The sequence below is a fragment of the Mesocricetus auratus genome, unplaced genomic scaffold, assembly GCF_017639785.1.
Source record: "Mesocricetus auratus isolate SY011 unplaced genomic scaffold, BCM_Maur_2.0 Super-Scaffold_100011, whole genome shotgun sequence".
Lineage (NCBI taxonomy): Eukaryota > Metazoa > Chordata > Mammalia > Rodentia > Cricetidae > Mesocricetus > Mesocricetus auratus.
Genome location: NW_024429195.1, coordinates 61,616,336 through 61,635,344, shown reverse-complemented (window position 1 = coordinate 61,635,344; position 19,009 = coordinate 61,616,336). Strand labels below are relative to the sequence as shown.

Genomic DNA, 19,009 nt, shown 5'->3' with positions numbered 1-19,009 from the left:
CAGGGGAGGAGGGCACTACCTTAGAGTGAATCCTAAGCATCAGTGGATTATCACCACCTACAGGAAATTGATAACATTGCTTATCCTGTCCCCTTCTGTCTCATTAGACCACATCCAAGAAAACATTTACTGAAAGCATTGAGGCTTCCGTGGCTCTGCCTTAAGTCCCCTGCTAGAGTAAGAACACTGCCAGTTGCATTTACATGAAGCCTCCTGCCATACTTAGAACCTTTGAACTCTGGGATTTTGGCTATAGCAGTGCTTTTAAAGTGCAATTTAAGTTTTCTGAAGAGGTTTTCAGAAAAAGCACTCAAAGTAGAAAAGGCAAATGGTTAGCAATATTGAACTCCTTCAGAGGACTGTTTAAAATGGAGCAGTGTTTGGAGACTTTGGATGGAAATCAAGCTACTGAGTTTTGAAAACAGAGTATGACTTCAGTCATACAAAAAGAAGATTGCTTTCTGGCATGTAGGACTCCTCAGCTGTAGGTCAAAAGGGTCGTTCTTGGAAACCAGATCAGGCTTCTGCAAAATTAAGGAAACTTTCCAGGGGTCAATGAATTCAGACACATTGAATTCAGAAGATAGAGATAAATACCCTGTCTTCAAGTCTAAAATTAGATTAATAGGAAGTTGTCTTATATGAAAAAAGTAGATCCAAATACCAGACCATTTCATGAGATGTGAGTGGGTTCTGATGCAAAAGCCCAATCAATACTATTATTGGAGAATCAATACTATTATTGGAGAAATAATTATGAAGTTATTTAAGTTATTCTACGCCATTTATACCCATGAATTTAATGTATAGATAAAAATCAATATTATTTCTCCATTAGCTGAGTAGTTTGAAAGGTAGAAAAGTTAGGGTCACATAAGTCTATTCATAGAACCAGGTACTTAACATTGGCATCTGACAAGGTCTGCACACCAAATGCATCTTTACTCTCTCTTTGGAGTTCTCAGGAAGCACACCTTCTATGCTGAAGCTACTTGACTGCTTGAATTCTTCCGAATCATCATATTTTGATGCCTTCACACTAGAATCCATGAAAACGATGAAGAAGCCTTTCTTGCTATATAATTCGAATGCACTGTAACCAGGAATCCAGAGCCCCTGATGGTGGAAAAATGTTGCTCTCTGACGAAATGCTGAGTTTGCCTGCCACAGCAACAAGCCAAGAGTGTCATTGTCGTGGACGTAGAGAAAGTAGTTTGGCCTTTCAGCAGATTCCAGGGAAATAAGAGCCAACGCTGTGAAACAGAATATCATGATGACTTAGGGTCTCAGAGGAAGGCAGAGCACAGACACAGGCAACACAATGTTCATTTACAAGGTTAAAAATGGCCAAACACATCACAACACAAAATTAATGCCCATCTCAGGCACATTGGACATGAGTTATGAGATTTCAAAGAGAAAAGGCAAAATTTCAAATGTAGTGAATAACAATGGACCCTCCCAACCAATCTCTGGCAAGTTCTAGTTCCAAATGTCTCTATTATGCCTTGGAGAGGAAATGCAAAACTAATAGATATCTGTATTCATAAGCTATAACATTTTCATATATAAAACCTACAACCTACTAAACTGGAAAAGAGTAAAGAAACAAAAATATACTAATTTAAGTGTATGACCAACTGTACTTTCTTATCAATGGGATCTTAAGGAAAAAATAATTCCCATAAGGGATTTTTGCTACATTGAGAAAATGTTATTTGCTCAATAGTGTCATCTATTTCTCAAAACATGAAAAACTGGCTGCTGAGCAACCAGGCTTTACAAAGCATTGTAGGATTGTGTTATATCATTTTGTTTTGAATTTGTCCCTTATATGTATAAGACTTATTCCTGCTATAAACACTTTTTATTAAGATATTGAGTTAATTTAAAAATTTTTATTTTTCAAGAAGAGGAATCGTTATAAATTATAAAATTGGGAAATCTATCAAATACAATGTTACCAAAGACATTTATTTTGTCCTTAAGGCTTGCAAATATCATGACTGAGAAACCAAAGATGCAAACTAAAATAATTTTTTGTACAAGGAAAATCAGTTGAAACTAGCATAGATTAAAAGTTCAGGTGACAGATGCTTGCAGAACACAGAGTTCATTTCACAGGAAAGACAGTATTTATTCAAACTGGAGGATTGGGGGAGTTTTCTCAAAAAGTGAGCACTTCATCAGATTCATTCACTTCACATTTATTTTCTTGAGAAACTGTATGTCTTTGGGTAGACTACAATGAAATGTAGCTTGACATCACCATCCGGAAGGGGCCACATCCACCAGTAAAAACAGGTGCCAGGTAGATACAAGCCTAGGACAACTTGCTGGTACAAGCCAGTGAGTGAAGGCAGATTCAACACCCATGACAAGGCCAGAAGAGGTATACTGAGGACAAAACACCATCTCGGTGATTGTCTACACTCAGATATATACACCTCATATTCAGTTCATCTGATGTCAAATCATATCCTTCCCTTTCACTTTAACCTGTAACAAAATCCTTTGAAGTGAGGATGAGCAGACGTCTTTTAAATTTTTTCAAACTAAGTTCTTTGGTTAATGCTGTAAACATTTACAGTGAGCTACTTAACACCAACAAACAAACAAAAACCCAAACATCTGCAGTTCTAACAGCAAAGCCAATAGATAAGCCAAGATGTTGTTTTATATTCCTTGGGGAATTTAGAAAATGTCATAGAGTACTTGGGGTTAATACTTGGGGGATGGCTAATGAAAAAGTGTAAGAGAAAAACTAAATTTATATTTTCAATTATACTTACAGGATGTCTTCTCTTTAAAAAGGCCCGGAGTGATCATAAAAATGAAAAACAAATTACCATGATCACTACTTCTTGGCAAAGAGAAAATGCTTCTACTGGTCATATTGGCACCTAGAACAAGGCCGCTCTGCCCATAGCTTGCCAGCATATATGGTCCTTCTCCAAGTCCTGGTGAAGTTACAAGTAAGGTATTTGTAGATTAGCATGGGACTTTAAGTTTTTGCAAATAAAAATACTCTATAAATATTGGGCAATTAAAAATTATTCCCTGACAAATTAACAACTATTTTAGTATCTAGTATATATATTTAAAATATATCATGTAAGCTATGTAAATACAAACATATACATATCTTTATGTATGTAAATATGAACATGGATGCATGCATCACATTTTTATATACATAAAAAACTATGTGGAAAATAACTCAGTTATTTAGTTTTCAAATTTTCTCTCCTCTAAGAAAACATTATCTAGGTTACCTTCCAGTCTAACATCCAAGGGTACTGATATCCTCAATGGGGGAGCAGGAAGGTTGAGTTGAGGGAAGAATAGAGGAGAGCAGGATGAGAGATACCATAATAGAGGGAGTCATTCTAGGTTTGAGGGAAAGCACTAGTGAGATTTCCAGAGATCTACATGACACCAACTGGTTAACTAAGCAATAGTGGAAAGACTACCTTAAATGCCCCTCCCTGATAATGATTTTGACGACTATCTTATATACCATCCTAGAACCTTTATCCAGTGACAGATGAAAGGAGAGGCAGACACCCACACCTAAACACTGAACTGAACTCCTGGAATAAGTAAAAGAGAGGGAGGAGTGATGAGTAAAGGGGTCAAGACTGGGCTGGTGAAACCCAGAGAAAGAGCTGACCTGAACAAGGGGGAGATCTTGGACCCCAGACTGATGTCTGAGAGGCCAGCATGGGACTGATCCAGACCCCCTGAAGGTGGGTGTCCGTGAGGAGACGCAGGGAATCTATGGGGCTTTGGATAGTAGATCAGTATTTATCCCTGGCACACAAATGGACTTTGGGCACTCATTCCACAATGAGGGATGCTCTGTCAATCTGGACACTTTGGGGAGAGCCTGGGCCCTCCCTGGAACGAAATGACAGACTTTAGAGATCCCCCAATGAGGGCCTTACACTCCCTGGGGAGAGTGGGAATTGGGTGGGGGGTTGGGAGGGCTGGTGTGGGGGAGCGGGCATGGAGGGGAGGGAGAGAGCTGGGACTGACATGGGAAGCAAGCTTGTTTCTAATCTAAATACATAATTTAAAAGTGTTTCAATAAATAAATAGACACATGAAGTTTATTTGTGTCAGAGCTTGCATGATGGCTCAGCATGTAACGTGGTTTCCACACCAGCCTGATAGCCTAGGTTAACCCCTAGGACCCATGGTGGGAGAGAAAACCCAACTCATGAAGGCTGTCTTCTGACTTCCACATGCCATGATGTACAGTGTTTGTATGCACATGTGCTTGCACACACACACATACATGCACACATACAGGAACAAGCATACATATATACCCGTACACACTGGAATGTTACTATAAATAAAATCTTAAAGACATGTATCTGTACTAATAGCCGCATGTTATGACACTCTTCTAATGGCACTACATGAAAAAAAAAGAATTCAAAGATACAATATTTTTAAAATAGATTTATTTATTCTTTTAAAAAACTGTTTTGGGAATTTTTAATTTCACCAGTAAGGTGAGTCGAAAATTGAGTGGAAACAAGATGCCTAAACCCAGACATGAAACTGCTCAGAGGAATCTTTTTGCAAACCTCAGCTCATAAAAATAAGTATATAAATGATAGATGTTTACTGATATTTTTAAATTACTTTTTATATAACCCAATTTCTATGCCTTAATGTGAGTGTCCTTAATATAACTGAGCATAGTAAAACTTTGAATTTTCTTATGAATCATGATATAGTGTTACACTGTGACTAGCCATGTAGTTTGTATAGGTGTTCATATATATTTTTGCCTTTTGGATTATATTCAATGTTACTTTGGTGTGGTGGATCATATCCTAAAATATTAATCATGTCACACTTGGTAAATTTCACTTTCCCCTTTTACCTCAAGCACAATTTTACCTTCTAGCCCACTCTAAGTAAGAAAGAAGAAATGTTCAATGAATGTAGAATAAGGTTTTTCTCCTTTAAAAGACTCAAGTTCAGGTTAGGGAAAGGGGTTGGGTATGGGATGTCTGGATTGGAGGAATTAGGTGCCTTCTGAAAAGGAAAATGAAATTCAAGGAGTCCATCATAAAGACCAGGAGAGGGAAGGATTCGGTGCTATCCTGTCCACTAATATCATCTGGAATTGGTCACCATGGAGCAGCTGCGGACACATAGATACTAAGAGAAGAGCTTCCAAGTATTAATGAAATACTTGGATGTCCTGAGTAGAGACGGGACTGGAACAACTGCCCTCATGCCAAGGTGGGGCTGGGCAGCAGCAGTGAGAATTTTTCGTTACACAGGTAGAAGTAGATTCTGTCCCTGTAACTAGTGTTTACTGTGTATAGTGTCAAGCCAAGTAAAAGAGAACCAGAGAAAATCAGACCAAAATTCTGTACTGACTTTCTAAAAAGAACTTATCAAAAAAGTGATATAAACCTCAAAGAGGAAAATATCAAGTTATAAGTATAGGATTTATATAAGTATGCATATGATAGAAATATGTGAATATGCAAATTATAATTCAATGCACATGTGTATGCCTGTGCCTTGATGAAACTCATTCCTTTGATACCAGCCTAAAAATAAATATAAATGTATAGATCAAAATGAAGAGGATGCATGCAGCCTAAGGACTTGAAGCATCCTCAAGGACAAGAAAGGAGATAAACATAATGTGCATACTTCCCACTACAGCAGCATAAATAGATACTTGTCATCTATCCATGTAAAAACCTTATGGGGGTGGTATCTTTTGCACATGGAAGGACCACAGCATTCATGAAGTCATATGAAGTCATGTGCTACCTGCACAAGATCAAGCCAGTCACCATTCTGGCACTGAGCACAGTGGGAAGGTGTTTACAAATCCCCACACCTAGAAAAGGAGCTATTGACAAGTGATGGCCACTGGACAAGGGACAGTGTTGCTTCCTTAGGATTGTGGCCCCAGATAGGTTGAATATGTTCGAGTGGATGACCTTACACCTATGCAAATATACGTAGCAGTAATTAGAATTGGTGAGTTATTTGAAAACAAAAGAAGAAAGGAAGGATATCTTTTTTAAAAGAGGATGTGAAGTTGGGAATTGGATATGGGGGAAGGATCCAGGAAGTATTGGAGGTGGTGCAGATGATCAAAATATATCATATACATGTATGAGATTCCTGAGAATAAATAACTCTATTTTAAAACTCAAACCTAATGTTCCCAGTTAATTTACACCTTGTTTCCAAACTATTTGCATGAACTTTGACTGCAATTAAGATATCATTAATGATCATATCATCAATTTCTACCGTGATATATAAAATGCTACTGTTTACTAAAATCAACCATTTCCAACAGTGATTCCTTAAACATAGTCATAAATACATCTTATCTAATAAAATCACTCTGATCTTCATTACATAATGGTTTTGAGCAGGATATTAAAGTCTTTGCCCACATACAGCAATAATGACAACACACCCCTTACATTGTGTGAAAACAGCATACAACAACCATGAAGAACTTACAGTTCCGATACTCAGAATTACTGAGACAATTTCAGGCACAACCCTCACATTCTATTTTTTTAATTTTGTCTTCTGGCAATTATTTTGTCTTTGAATAAAGTTAACTATCTTTGCAACATAATTTCAGACATGTTGTAGATTAATACTAGCTCAGCTGTAAATCTCCAGAGAAGCTAAGACAGTTTGCAAGAGCTGTGAAATTATTTGGAGTAAGACAAATTGAGAAATGTCACTTAAAAGAATGTTACTAATTTTCAATGACTTCCATCAACAATCTCTACAATTCTGTAATATAATCTATAGTAATAACCTCTCCAATCTGTTATATAATATGTAATATGATGTCGATCTCTACAGTTCTATAACCTTCTTCAGTCACCTATCTCCACTGCAGCCAACTCTCCCTCCTGGGCACATTGACACTTTTCCCTATTACTTGAATGGTAGAAAATCAATACCCTGAACTATTTTGATTTTTGTTCATAGTATAAATTATTCAAAAAGCTTTATCTGAAAATATATCTGACAGAATGCTGCAGTAATACTCATTAAAATGTCACATACCTTCATTATAATATTCACAATCAAGAGCTAAAAGAAAAAAAATAAATATTAAACTGCATATACATTACATATTACTTGTTTGAGTATGTGAAACACAGAGACAAACATTTATTAACAACTACATAAAATAACAGAGAATGACATCATTACTTAGAAACTTCCCATGAGCAAAGGCAATTATGTGTGTGTGTGTGTGTGTGTGTGTCTGTGTCTGTGTGTGTGTGTGTGAGAGAGAGAGAGAGAGAGAGAGAGAGAGAGAGAGAGAGAAAGTGAATGTTCATGTGGGTGTGAAGATACTTTCAACACAGCCCCTTATAGCCTAGGCCAGCTTCAAACTCACTCACAGTGACCCTCCTTTCTCTGCCACTCAAGTGATAGGAACAGGTGTAGACAACCAACTCTTGCTCAAAGGGTATTTTTAAGATGGTGTGTATCAGCAAAATAGATTTCGTGACATTATTAGTTTTTAATTTTATTTTACATCCTGCCTGCGGTTTCCTCTCCCCCTAGTCCCCACCCCATCCCACCCCTCTGTTTACACCTTCCCAAGATACTCTTGCTTTGTTTCTATTTAGGAAAGGGCAGGTCTCCCATGAGTATCAACATGTCATGTTAAGCTGCAGTAAGACTAAGCACCTCCCCATTATTAAGACTGGGCAAAGTGATCCAGTATGAGTAGGGTCAAAAAGTCAATAAAAGAGTTGGAGACAGCTCCTAATCCCACTGTTAAGAGTCCCACAAGAGGAGAACTCATGACATTATTTCAAAGGTAGATAAATGCTTGGTGGTTTAGAAGCCAATCACATACACTGTCCAAATTAGACTCTGTTGTTCAGATAACTAGCCACCTACATAAGGAAATAAAATAAGGATTCAAAGCTGAAAGGAGATCAAGTCGGATTTTTAAAGAGCATCATTATTATCAGAAAGAAGAAACTTCACAGGTATAAGAGGACTGGAGTCCCAAACAACTTCTATGAGAATGGTATGTAATTTCTATTTCAAAAGTTGCAGGAACAATCGTCAAACATAATAGAAAACAACGTGTTTTTTTCTTTGATATAAAATTGGTGATTGTCAAAAGACTATGAAATTTAGACAACTAAAAATTATATTTCCATGAGTTTCACGGCATTATTCCACAATAAAATGACAATTAATTTGGATCTCCTTGAAAACTAGCCACTTAACGACATCCTAAGCAAGGTACCCACCACAAACAGTGGGTGACCTCCAGTGAACGGGCACCCCTTCCTGGCAGCATTTGTAGGCATATGCCGCCACACTGGTACATAGACATTCACAGTCCCCTCCTAGATTACAGTTGCATGTATCTTCATGGCAGTTTTTGGCAAAGGAAGTAACGTCGATCTGAAAGTGAAATGAAAGACAACATAATTTCAATAAGCACTGACTGTGATTAAATTCAGACTTCTGAGAGAAGAGTAACTGCACATTTTTCACAATGGGTGTCATCAGCATAATACCACCACCTACACAGTCCTAATTGTCTTAACCCGATGTGTTGCCAAAGAAAACAGAATTACTAAGCAAATGCCACCTCACAGAACTAGCAAAACAAATAAGAATAACAGATAGAGTCATTTTGGCATCTGGGCTAGGGCCGATCTCAGACATCTGAAAGGGCATTGTTACTTTGTTTTATTCTTGGCTTGCTCACCAGGCATTGAAAGCAGTTCACTCTGTTTCTAAATGCATGTCACATTTTTTTCTTTTACTTCTTAGTCTCCTAAATGGCAATGTGCTGGTGGTGAGTGGCAATGGCAGTTTCTTTTAAATGTCTCATATTCAATCAATAACTTCCTTTGCATTGCACTTGTGAAATCACTGATTGGATTGAATAGAGTATTGACAATGTATATTCAAAGAGGCATTTGGTGTTAGCAATTTGTATTTTATGTTGTATGCCAATGCATGAGTTAATTTTTCAAGTGGTATCCAGCAGAGGAGCCTTGAGACTCTGTGGCTTGGGTCCAGAATGAACATCTTATTGCCTGTCAAGGACCTAAAAGCATAAGAATCTCCAAAATGGAGGCTCTTTATAAACAGGACTCTAGTCTACACATATCCTTTAATGCAGCAAGTCGTCTTGGATTCCCCTTAAGTTCCTAACACTTTTTGATATCACAGCAGAGTTATCACATTAAAACTTACAACTAAGGTGTTTAAAATAATAATTATAAATTAGTTACATGTAAACACAAATTACATATTTTAGTAAAATCATTTGACCAAACAAAATTAAATTAGCCAGGAGAGTGCAATGCTTTACATTTTTGCAGATTCTTTAACATCTTTTTGCAGGACACAACTTGATTCTCATATCTGATTTCCTATTCAGTGTGGCTTGGTTTTAGTTAAATCGAAAAAATGTTCTCTGTGTACATATACCTGGAAAGTAAATGGTGCTAAATGCATGTGGGGGTTGGGGGCAGGGGGTGGAGGGAGGTTAATAGTGATAATATTCCATAACTGTAGCTTTCTTTTTATTTTAAAAAATTGGGATATATTGTGTTAGATAACATGGCATTTTTTAACATGGTGTTTTAGTGTTTCCCCTTTCCCTACACTTCCCTCATGGTCCCAACCCTACGATCCCTGATTCCCCTCTCACAGTCTCCTAAGCACAGGAGGGGAAATCTTAGTTTCTTTTATGTCCCTTTTGTCCTTTTGTTCACTTCTTATCTTTCCATATCACCTATTAATTACCTTCTTGGTTTCCAATTTAGGCTTTATCCTCCTACATCTATTTATATGTAAACATGTATACATGATAGGCTAGGATCTGTATATGAGAGACAACATGTATTTGTTTTTTTTCCTTTGTGAGATTGTATTTAATACTGTACAGCTCCATTCATTTTCATTTTTCTTTACAGCTGAATAAAATTCAGTGTGTGCATACACCACATTTTCATTATGCTTTCACCTGTTGATGGGCACTCAAATGGCTGACACAATTTCCTTGCTGTTGTGGCGATGCATAAGTAGACTTAGGAAAATATCTCCATAATAGGATATAGATCCTTTGTAATGGCGAGAAGTGGTTTTGCTGGATTATATGACAGCTCTTGTTATAATATTATAAGGGACTCCACACTGATATCCATAAAGACTAGGTTCAATTTGATGTGTGAAACCTCACCAATAAACTCTGCATTTTGCTGGATTAAGCTCTTTAGGTTTAACATGCCTTTGAAATAAACCTTTACGCCTGTGTGATTCTCTAGATTGTGCATTGATTATTTGGAAAATGTGTGTTGTACAAAGATCTTTTAGACGTTAATGCATTTAATTACATGCAACAGACAGCAGGCCACATTTATTCATATCATCAACTGTATTGTCAAAAAAGTCTCACAAAACTTTTAAACCCATAGGTATGGACCAAGATGTGCAAAATTCTATTTTTCACTTCAAAAAGTTTAAACATTTTTAAGGACAACAGATGCCATGGGATGTTTGCCTTGAAGCCATAGGCTTACTCTCCTTTTCTCGAGAAAATAACTGCCAGATTTTCTTGTCTGAATGACCATATTTTTCTAATATCTGTAAATTGTGTTCCAGGGAGATCAATAGCAAACCTGGCTCTTAACTTAAAAAAACTACACAAGTAACTTCTTAGAAAAAACAGGGGGCATGCAGAAGAGGTATGCTTGGCTTTAAGAGCTGTATTAAATTACTTTCACAACTTCCACTGGAACCCAAAATTATCATGTGAGGAAGGAGTTTAGATATTTGGTATGTCCTTAAATAGCTTCTAAAACTATTTTAAATATGTCACCAGGAATCCAGTTAAACTATATTTACATTCCACCTGGAGAGATGCTCTCTCAGCCTGGACACATAGGGGAGGGCCTATGCCCTGCCCAGGATGATATGACAGACTTTGGATATCCCCCATGGAAGGCCTCACCTTCCTTGGGGAGTGGAGGAGGTATGGAGTCGGGGATTGGGGGTGCAGGGGAAGAGAGGAGGGAGAGGGAGCTGGGAGTAACATGTGTAAAAAGTTAAATAAAATTTTTAAAAATTGTCCACTTGAAATGCTCTCTGATGACAGATAAACATATATTCCCCTTTCGTTATTTACACATATTTACAAAATGCATTATCACACATATTACAAAAGTTATGCACATTACAAAATATGAGTACATTACATTGCACAAACTAGAATGAATTAAGATGATCATTTGCAGATGCATGCTGTTAGATGAGGTGGAATGAGGAAGAAAGTATGCCAATGCAAACAAAGGTTCCTACCAAGGACCCCAGGACACCTGAGAAACATGCCTCACTGAATTTATCTCACTCCATGAATCAGCAAGTCCTTATATTTGAAAGTACAGTAAAAGCACACATTTACCACATTGCGACATGGAGCAAAAACATCACTGTACAAGATGGAGCATTCTTTCTTGGCATAGGGAAACTTGTTTTGGTGTGCCTCGCAGGGTTTCAGGGCTTCAACGGGATCTTCACACTTTTGAAAATCAAAGGGAAAAGGGAAGACATTAAGGGGACTAAACTCTGAAATCAAAGTACCCTACCTGACCACCCACGACAGTGGCATCCAGCACAGTTGAACCATTTCAGACGCTTTTTACACACAGCCTGTTTTCACCCATAGAGGTTATATATTAATAACAAATCACTTCTGAGAAGCAGCTAAAGAGTAAACAGAGTGATGTTATAGGGGGAAATTTGCCATTTCGAATTTTTCACAAATGCAGTGTTTTCATGAAAAATTCTATGAGCCTGAATTTCTCCCCTCTAGCTTTTTAAGTTGCTTAGTTTCGTCACAGACCATCTCCTGAGGTAGTGGATGTTTCTACAGTCTCCAAAGACTCGGCTTCCATAAACTCCACAATTGGAACTCTGCTGTCTCTAATCTGCCTCTCCAAAACGTCCCCCAAGAAAGGGCACCAGTGACTCGTTCTGTTCTACATACAGAGTCTGATGCTCAGTTTGCAGCCACTTGAGCCTTGCTCTCCTGCGATTCTGTCTTTAGTGTCTCATCTGGTCTGGGTTCAGCACTAGCGTTTTCTGTCAGGTTTTCTTATACTACACCACACTGTCTCTTCTTCTCCCACCCCCCATTCCTACCTTTCTTAGCAAAGGCTTCCCTTGAAACCCTCTGCCCCTCATTTGACACGGGGGTCCCCACTGCAACAGCCTAAATATGCTACTAAGTGTCAAAACCCTATTTATGTACCAGGGCTGCTTCCTGCACTTTGAATCTAGACATTTCCAGCTAAATATCTTTCCATCACATCTTTCTCCACACATCCTAAGGTGACTACACTTGTTTCTGCTATATCCTGAGCCCAACTCCTTCACACATATACCCTCTCTTTGCCCTGTCTATGGGAGAACTCCAGCTGATATTTCTGATGCCAGAAGATATGAGGCTTTTTTGAGTCTTTCAAATGCATCCTTCTCAATAAAGTCCTTCAATATATACTGGAAGTTTTCTTTTTTATGGTCTCAAGTACCTATAGCTTTCTAATCTCCCCTAACAGCAAACTTGACTGTACTGTAAAAGCCTCATGCATCTGCTAAGTCCTTGGTCTTTTATTCATTCTCTATTTCTAACCCTGTGGTATAATCATATGAAGACTTTGAGATGTTTTTACATTCTGTATTCTGTCATCCCCTGTTCACATTGGCTAGGTGGCCTCTTCCTTTCCCTCCATCCTCTATCCTATAAACCAGTGGATCTCAGCCTGTGGGTTATGACCCCCACAGGAGTCACATATCAGATATCATAAATATCAGACATTTATATTACAATTCATAACAGTAGCAAAATTACAATTATGAAATGACAACGAAAATAACATGGCAAACTGTATTAATGATCAAAGCATTAGGAAGGCTGAGAACCACTGCTATAAACTTTACCTTCTCGTGTCTCATAGATGTTAAAAAACTTACTTCCATAGCATTTGTTTTAGGAATCCTCATTGGATTATGACAATCTCTATTTGCTGTACATATCTACTAAAACTCCTATCTATATCAATACATCTACATCAATATATCTCTATCAATATATTTTTGGTAACTTTCTACATCACCTACTAACTTAAACATTAAAATTCCTCAAAGGCAGAGACTGTCATATTCATATTCTATACTTATATTATAATTAAAACATTATATTAAGCAAAATCTACTGAATGAATATAGAACAGAAGACATTTTGCTATGCTTGAAAAGATATGAAAGAAGGTATAAGTATCTGGACACATAACTTGTGTTAGACAACTCATTCAGCCTCCTTGAGACAATCTTTCTATATGTAATGTGGAGGCAATAACAGCTTTTGCAAAATAAAGTTGTCAAAAGAACTACATAGAAAAGGGAGTATGAAAGCTCATCAACTACACATTATTATAAAGCATTGTGTAAAAAATACCTAAGTAATCTGACTCTGGAATATTATTTGATTTGTTCTAAAGTCTGTAACTTACCTGTCCTAAGGCCCAACTGTCCCCAAACACCTGAGCATTTCTCACTTCCAGGTTATTAGATGTGGTCATGTCATTTGAAGTGCATTTGTCAAAATTCCCACACAATCCTGCCAGCTTGTTCTATAGCAATAAAATTATGAGGAAACATTTTATATTAACTCTAAGATTAACATGTATTAAAACTTGGATTTTTTAAGATATATAAAGAACTTTCCATAGAAATCATTTAAAACAAATGTTGTAGTTAAAAAAAACTTCATACCAAGTAAATTATATTTATAATATTTAACAGACCCCAAATATTCTACCAACTTCCAAGAACTATCTATCCACATTACTATAACATCTTAACATTGATTATTTCTATCAATGTAAGTAGAAAAGTATATACTGAAGTATATTAACACATCTATATATACATATAATACATACTGATACATATACCTTGTTTATAAGCATAATTTTTATAAAGAAAAACCTACTAGATTATGTATTAAAATTTTGTAGTAGTATAAATGTTGCAACAATAAAGCCAGCTTGGGTCATTATAGATTGTGAAATGATAAATGCAGTAGCTATGGGACATATCATATACTTACCAATGGATTTTCTCAAAATACTGTGAAAATTTTACTTTTAGAGGCAGGATCCTCTAAAACTTTCAGAAATGGATGATATCCAACAATAATGAGACTCCTGCTTAAAACTTTGAGTTGATGCTTCTTGAACTCTCTCCAATACTAATGCCTGGAATTCAACCCTTTAAAGTAACATGGACCAACTTCCTATTTCCAGAAAAGCAGGCGGGGCACGGGGCCTGTGTCTTAGGAACTCTTTCTGTCTAAGACTATTTCCCATTTCCACTCCTGGGTAAACAAACTGTAGTACATCCAAATCACAGATTATAATAGAACTATAAGGGAAAAATATTAACTCATACCATATGGATGAATTTTATATTTACTTTGCCAAGTCAAAGATGGAAGATCTCATAAACTACTAAAATTCCAATGATATGTGTGAAAGGAAAAACAATGGATATAGAAGCATTGTAAATAGAATGGGGTGTTTTTCTAGATCGTGGAGATGAAGGGTAAGACCTAGCAACAAGGGGACAGCCTGAATAAAAAAATTGGTGTTAGTAGACTTGCTTTGTAAAGAACTACAATATTAGATCAAGACTCCATACATTTTCAAAATCCACAGAGCCATAAAGGTAGTTTTAAAGTTCCTTGCTACTATTTAGCTACTACAACAACTTTACTGTATGTTAATTTAAAAGCTACATTATGAAGAAAAACAGAAGAAACAGATTGCTATGGCAAGTGAATCGTTTTTACAAAACAAACTCATATAACAAAATGCAAGGGAAGAGAAAGAAGGGAAATGAATGAATCAGCAACATATATTATGATTTTAAAGCCAAAAAGAACTAAGATTGGTCTATATTATATAAATTAAGTCTATTCCTTTATATTGTTAAGTAGTATTTTACTACACCACTGTGTGACTGTATTCCAATTTCTGAAGTCCTTTATGACTATGTAAACCCTTCACAATTATTAATAATTTCAAAAACATAAATTAGTTCAAACACAGTTCTCTATAGTTCATAAAAAATCCTTTAAAACTGAAATTGCCTAACAATTTGTTCAATTGTTCTTTTCTCTAACATAAATATGTAAACACAATTCTGTTCATTGCCTCCCATTTAGGAGTTAGGTTGGCCTACCTTCCACTGTGGCCCAACTTTGATGTGGATGGTTGTCTTCTCGTCCCACAGAATGGTGATATCTTCCTCTGGGAAGTACACGACTATGTAGTGTCCAGCCTTCCACAGCTGGTGTGTTGGTTTGCTCTCGAGGAAAAACCCTGATCGCTTCTTCCGAAAGGATAAATAAAATGCCTTAGAGTGATTATCACACTCTCGAACCAAAGGAAGGGACACATTAAAGCTTTCTAGTATCTATTTAACATGATTGATTGTCACATTTTCTAATTCTGTAATAAAAAACCAAGGTATTAAATAAATACATTAAATTGATATTCATATGAAAACTAATAAATGGGCTCAACAAGAGACCATGGGGAAAGTAAAAGATAATCCAGTGACAACTAAGTGAAGAGAATGAGAATTGACATGGAGAATAGGAAGGGATAATGAATAAAAAAGATTGAGGATGAAAAATGCCTGTTCTTCCCTTAAAAAAATTATACCTGTGTATGATTCTAAGTATTTGAGCATAGCATAAAATTGGCCTTCTAATGTTACTAAACTCTTTAATGAAATACAAAATTATGGCAATTGGCAAGATACATTGCTTTCTTAGTCCAATGAAAATTTCTAGATTAAAAAGTTTGATAACTGAAAAAAGAAAACAAAATACAGACATATATTCACATATATGTATATATGCATACACACAAATATATGTATATTGGAAAGTGACAGAGCTATAGACAGACAGAGAGAGAGAGATGACTTATCAAAAAGATTTGGAAGGATTGCAAGGGGGAAGGTATCAAACTTGGGAAAGAATCTGCATAGAAAGGAACAGAAAGCTGCAATGAGAATGGAGAAGAAATGATGACATAGAAACAGGAGGGATACCAGGGGAATCCAAAATACATTGAAGCCTAAGAAAAGCCGTAGAGGGCTGAAGCATGGATGCCATGATAAAGCCAAGCCTGAGGTCTTAGTATCCAAGTAACCCTAGCAAAGTAACTATCACATGTGCAAAATATAACCAATAAAGGATTTGATCATGCAAGTAATTGTCAATGATTTGGAAATAATTTGCAAACAAGAAAGGGTAAGAGGGCTTAGATGGAGAATACATTAGGAAATGAGAATACCTTTAATTATGACCATGGCCATGAACTGAGCTTGTAAAATGATTTTGAAACGAGATGGACTAATGAGAAGAAAACGGATGCATTCAAAAGAAAACAAAAATTGGAAGCAGATACGAAATCTTCCATGCATTTTTCTTCTCTGAATACAACTAAGTGTAGTGGGAGAATACCATACGAGAGTGAACATTTCAAAGAACAGGAGAAATAGATTTAGTTATGTTTGTAAGGCGTTCTCCATCTCCTACACCAAGATATGATTATAACTGTATCATACATAGCAAATATAACCATCCATACTGTTAGCTGGCTTTACCTCACCTCAAACTCTTCTACTCCTCAATCGCATATTCTCACTGAGTAGACTAGTCAGGTTATGGTTTGAACCATCTCAGTCTATGTACTTGACATTCTTCCTGCTAGGTACTGTAGCTCCAGAGTATGGCAGCCATAATTGCTTTATTCCCTTTTGATTCCAGTGTTTCCTCCATCATGACGCCCACACACAATGTCTCTCACCCCCAAATAAACTGATTTATTGGGCCCACACTTAGAATTTTAACGCTCTGTTATTTCCATTGTGAAATCGGGTTTACATTGGAGTCTGTGATTGATTTGTGAGTCAAGAGCAGCAGGACTAAGATCACGCATCTGTACCACGGCACCCTGGCTCACACGCATTCTGTGTCTTGAGTCTGCCCCCTCTCAGCACTGGTTTTCAGCTTCTGGCTTCTCAGCTCTGCTTGGGGGACCACTGCTATACTTCATCCATAGCACAGAGTCAGCATAAGGTTATGTTGAGCATGGGAACCAAGTACCAAGAATGACAAGATGAGACCCTCTACACCAGCAAGGTCTGCAGTCACCAGGAAAGGACATCTGTGCCCAAAAGAGCACATGTCAAATGGACAGAAAGCATCAGACAAAAGAAACTAAGAGGGAAAACAGATTTTTTTCTACAAGGACCCTACATTTTCATTTGATGGAGGCCCTACAATTTGTATAACATGCTATGCCCCCAGATTACTCCGCCACGACATCAACTTTTATCTTCATTGTACTTTCCAGGAGTTTTTTGTTTTTTAATTATTATCTGACTTGTCTTTGTCATTGCTCCCCATGCCAGCAGTCTGCTTTTAAATCAGTTTTTCCCAATCAAAAGCACACCTTTTCTATTTGCCATTAGATACAAAATGCTTGCTTCATTAGGTGAGGCAGCCTGTGACAAGAAAGCCCTTCCTAATCAAAAGAAATGACTGTGCTCCTTGCTTTATCAGTTTAAAAAGAAATGACTGTGCTCCTTGCTTTTCAGTTTATCAGCCAATGCCTCTTTCTAAAAGAGTCAGAAATGAACTGTCCAAAGTAGAAGTCTGGGCTTTAGCAGACTAGCACTTCAAACGAAATTGAATGAAGTTAGAAAAAAAAAGTCAGAAATGGAGATAATGAAAACTTTTCTGAGTACAGCTTAGGTAAATTTGTAAAAGATTTTTAATTGGCATATTTGATAGAATTACAATGGTGCATTTATATGAAGGCCAGAGGTTTGTTTATTTGTTTCCCTGGATGAGCAGCCCATCCGTTTATGAAGTAAGTGGCACTTGCTAGATTTTCACTTATGATCTCCCAGAAAGACACTGTAGCTGGGAACTTGTTGGTATCTCTCTTCTTGTGACTTTTCTTAATCTTACTTCATTCCTCACAATCCAAATAAAGGAGATTCATCAACACCTGTGTACATGTGGAAGTTGGAGGCTGGGAGTTACAAGGAGCTGTAATTATCACTTCAGAAATGTGCCGAACTGTCTTTATGTGAGCATTTAACCAATTTCTCCCCTTTTGAAAAAACATCCTTGATCATAAGAGACCTTCACCTATAAAAGAATAGCTGACTAATGGCTAAGCTGAACATCTATAATTACTTAAAATAGATGTCAATGTGACTATACAAGTGGTTTTGTCTTGTCTGATTGCTGGGTGATTACTCCTGATGTTTCTACGAGGTGTGTCCTAGAAAAGAGGTTCTCAAACTGCAGTAAAAGAACCTGGGGTACGACTAAAACCAAAATAGCAAAAATGTCAAAAAGTTTTTGGGTGTCAGTGAGGAGGCCTCAGCAATCTATGTGGCCTTGGGAAGTAGATCAGTATGTATCCCTGGCATACGAATGGACTTTGGAAGCCCATTCCACAATGAGGGATGCTCTCTCAGCCTGAACACAAGGGGGAAGGCCTAGGCCCTGACCAGGATGAAATGAAAGACTCTGGAGATCCTCCATGGAGGACCTCACCCTCCCTGGGTGTGGAGTAGGGATTGGGTGGGTGGCTGGGGGAGCTGGGGGAGGAGGGAAGAGAGAGGGAGCTGGGATTGACAAGTGAAGCAAGCGTGTTTCTAATTTAAATTTTATAAAAAAAGATTTTTTTAAAAAAGTAATCCAGGGGCAGAACAGATTATACAAATCACAGGGCCTGTCCAAAGTGAAAAGGTGAGGTCTTAGGTTTAAAACTGAGAAATATCCGTCTTTTTAGCATAGAAGGTTCACGTTTTCTCTTGACCTGTCATGCCTTTTCCCCTTTAG

The 19,009-nt window shown here is 37.2% G+C and overlaps 1 protein-coding gene across 2 annotated transcripts in view; it reads right to left on the bottom strand.

Annotated features, from left to right (window-relative positions):
* Otogl (otogelin like) overlaps positions 1 to 19,009 on the bottom strand; it is a 132,154-nt gene that overhangs the window by 39,628 nt on the left and 73,517 nt on the right. For both annotated transcript variants that reach the window (XM_040754936.1, XM_040754937.1), the window contains 7 exons: positions 15,316 to 15,465; positions 13,584 to 13,703; positions 11,474 to 11,590; positions 8,301 to 8,457; positions 7,087 to 7,113; positions 2,793 to 2,960; positions 975 to 1,253 (listed from right to left, as the gene is read on the bottom strand). In XM_040754936.1, coding sequence (XP_040610870.1) covers positions 975 to 1,253; positions 2,793 to 2,960; positions 7,087 to 7,113; positions 8,301 to 8,457; positions 11,474 to 11,590; positions 13,584 to 13,703; positions 15,316 to 15,465 — 1,018 coding nt within the window. The remainder of the gene's footprint in view (positions 1 to 974; positions 1,254 to 2,792; positions 2,961 to 7,086; positions 7,114 to 8,300; positions 8,458 to 11,473; positions 11,591 to 13,583; positions 13,704 to 15,315; positions 15,466 to 19,009) is intronic.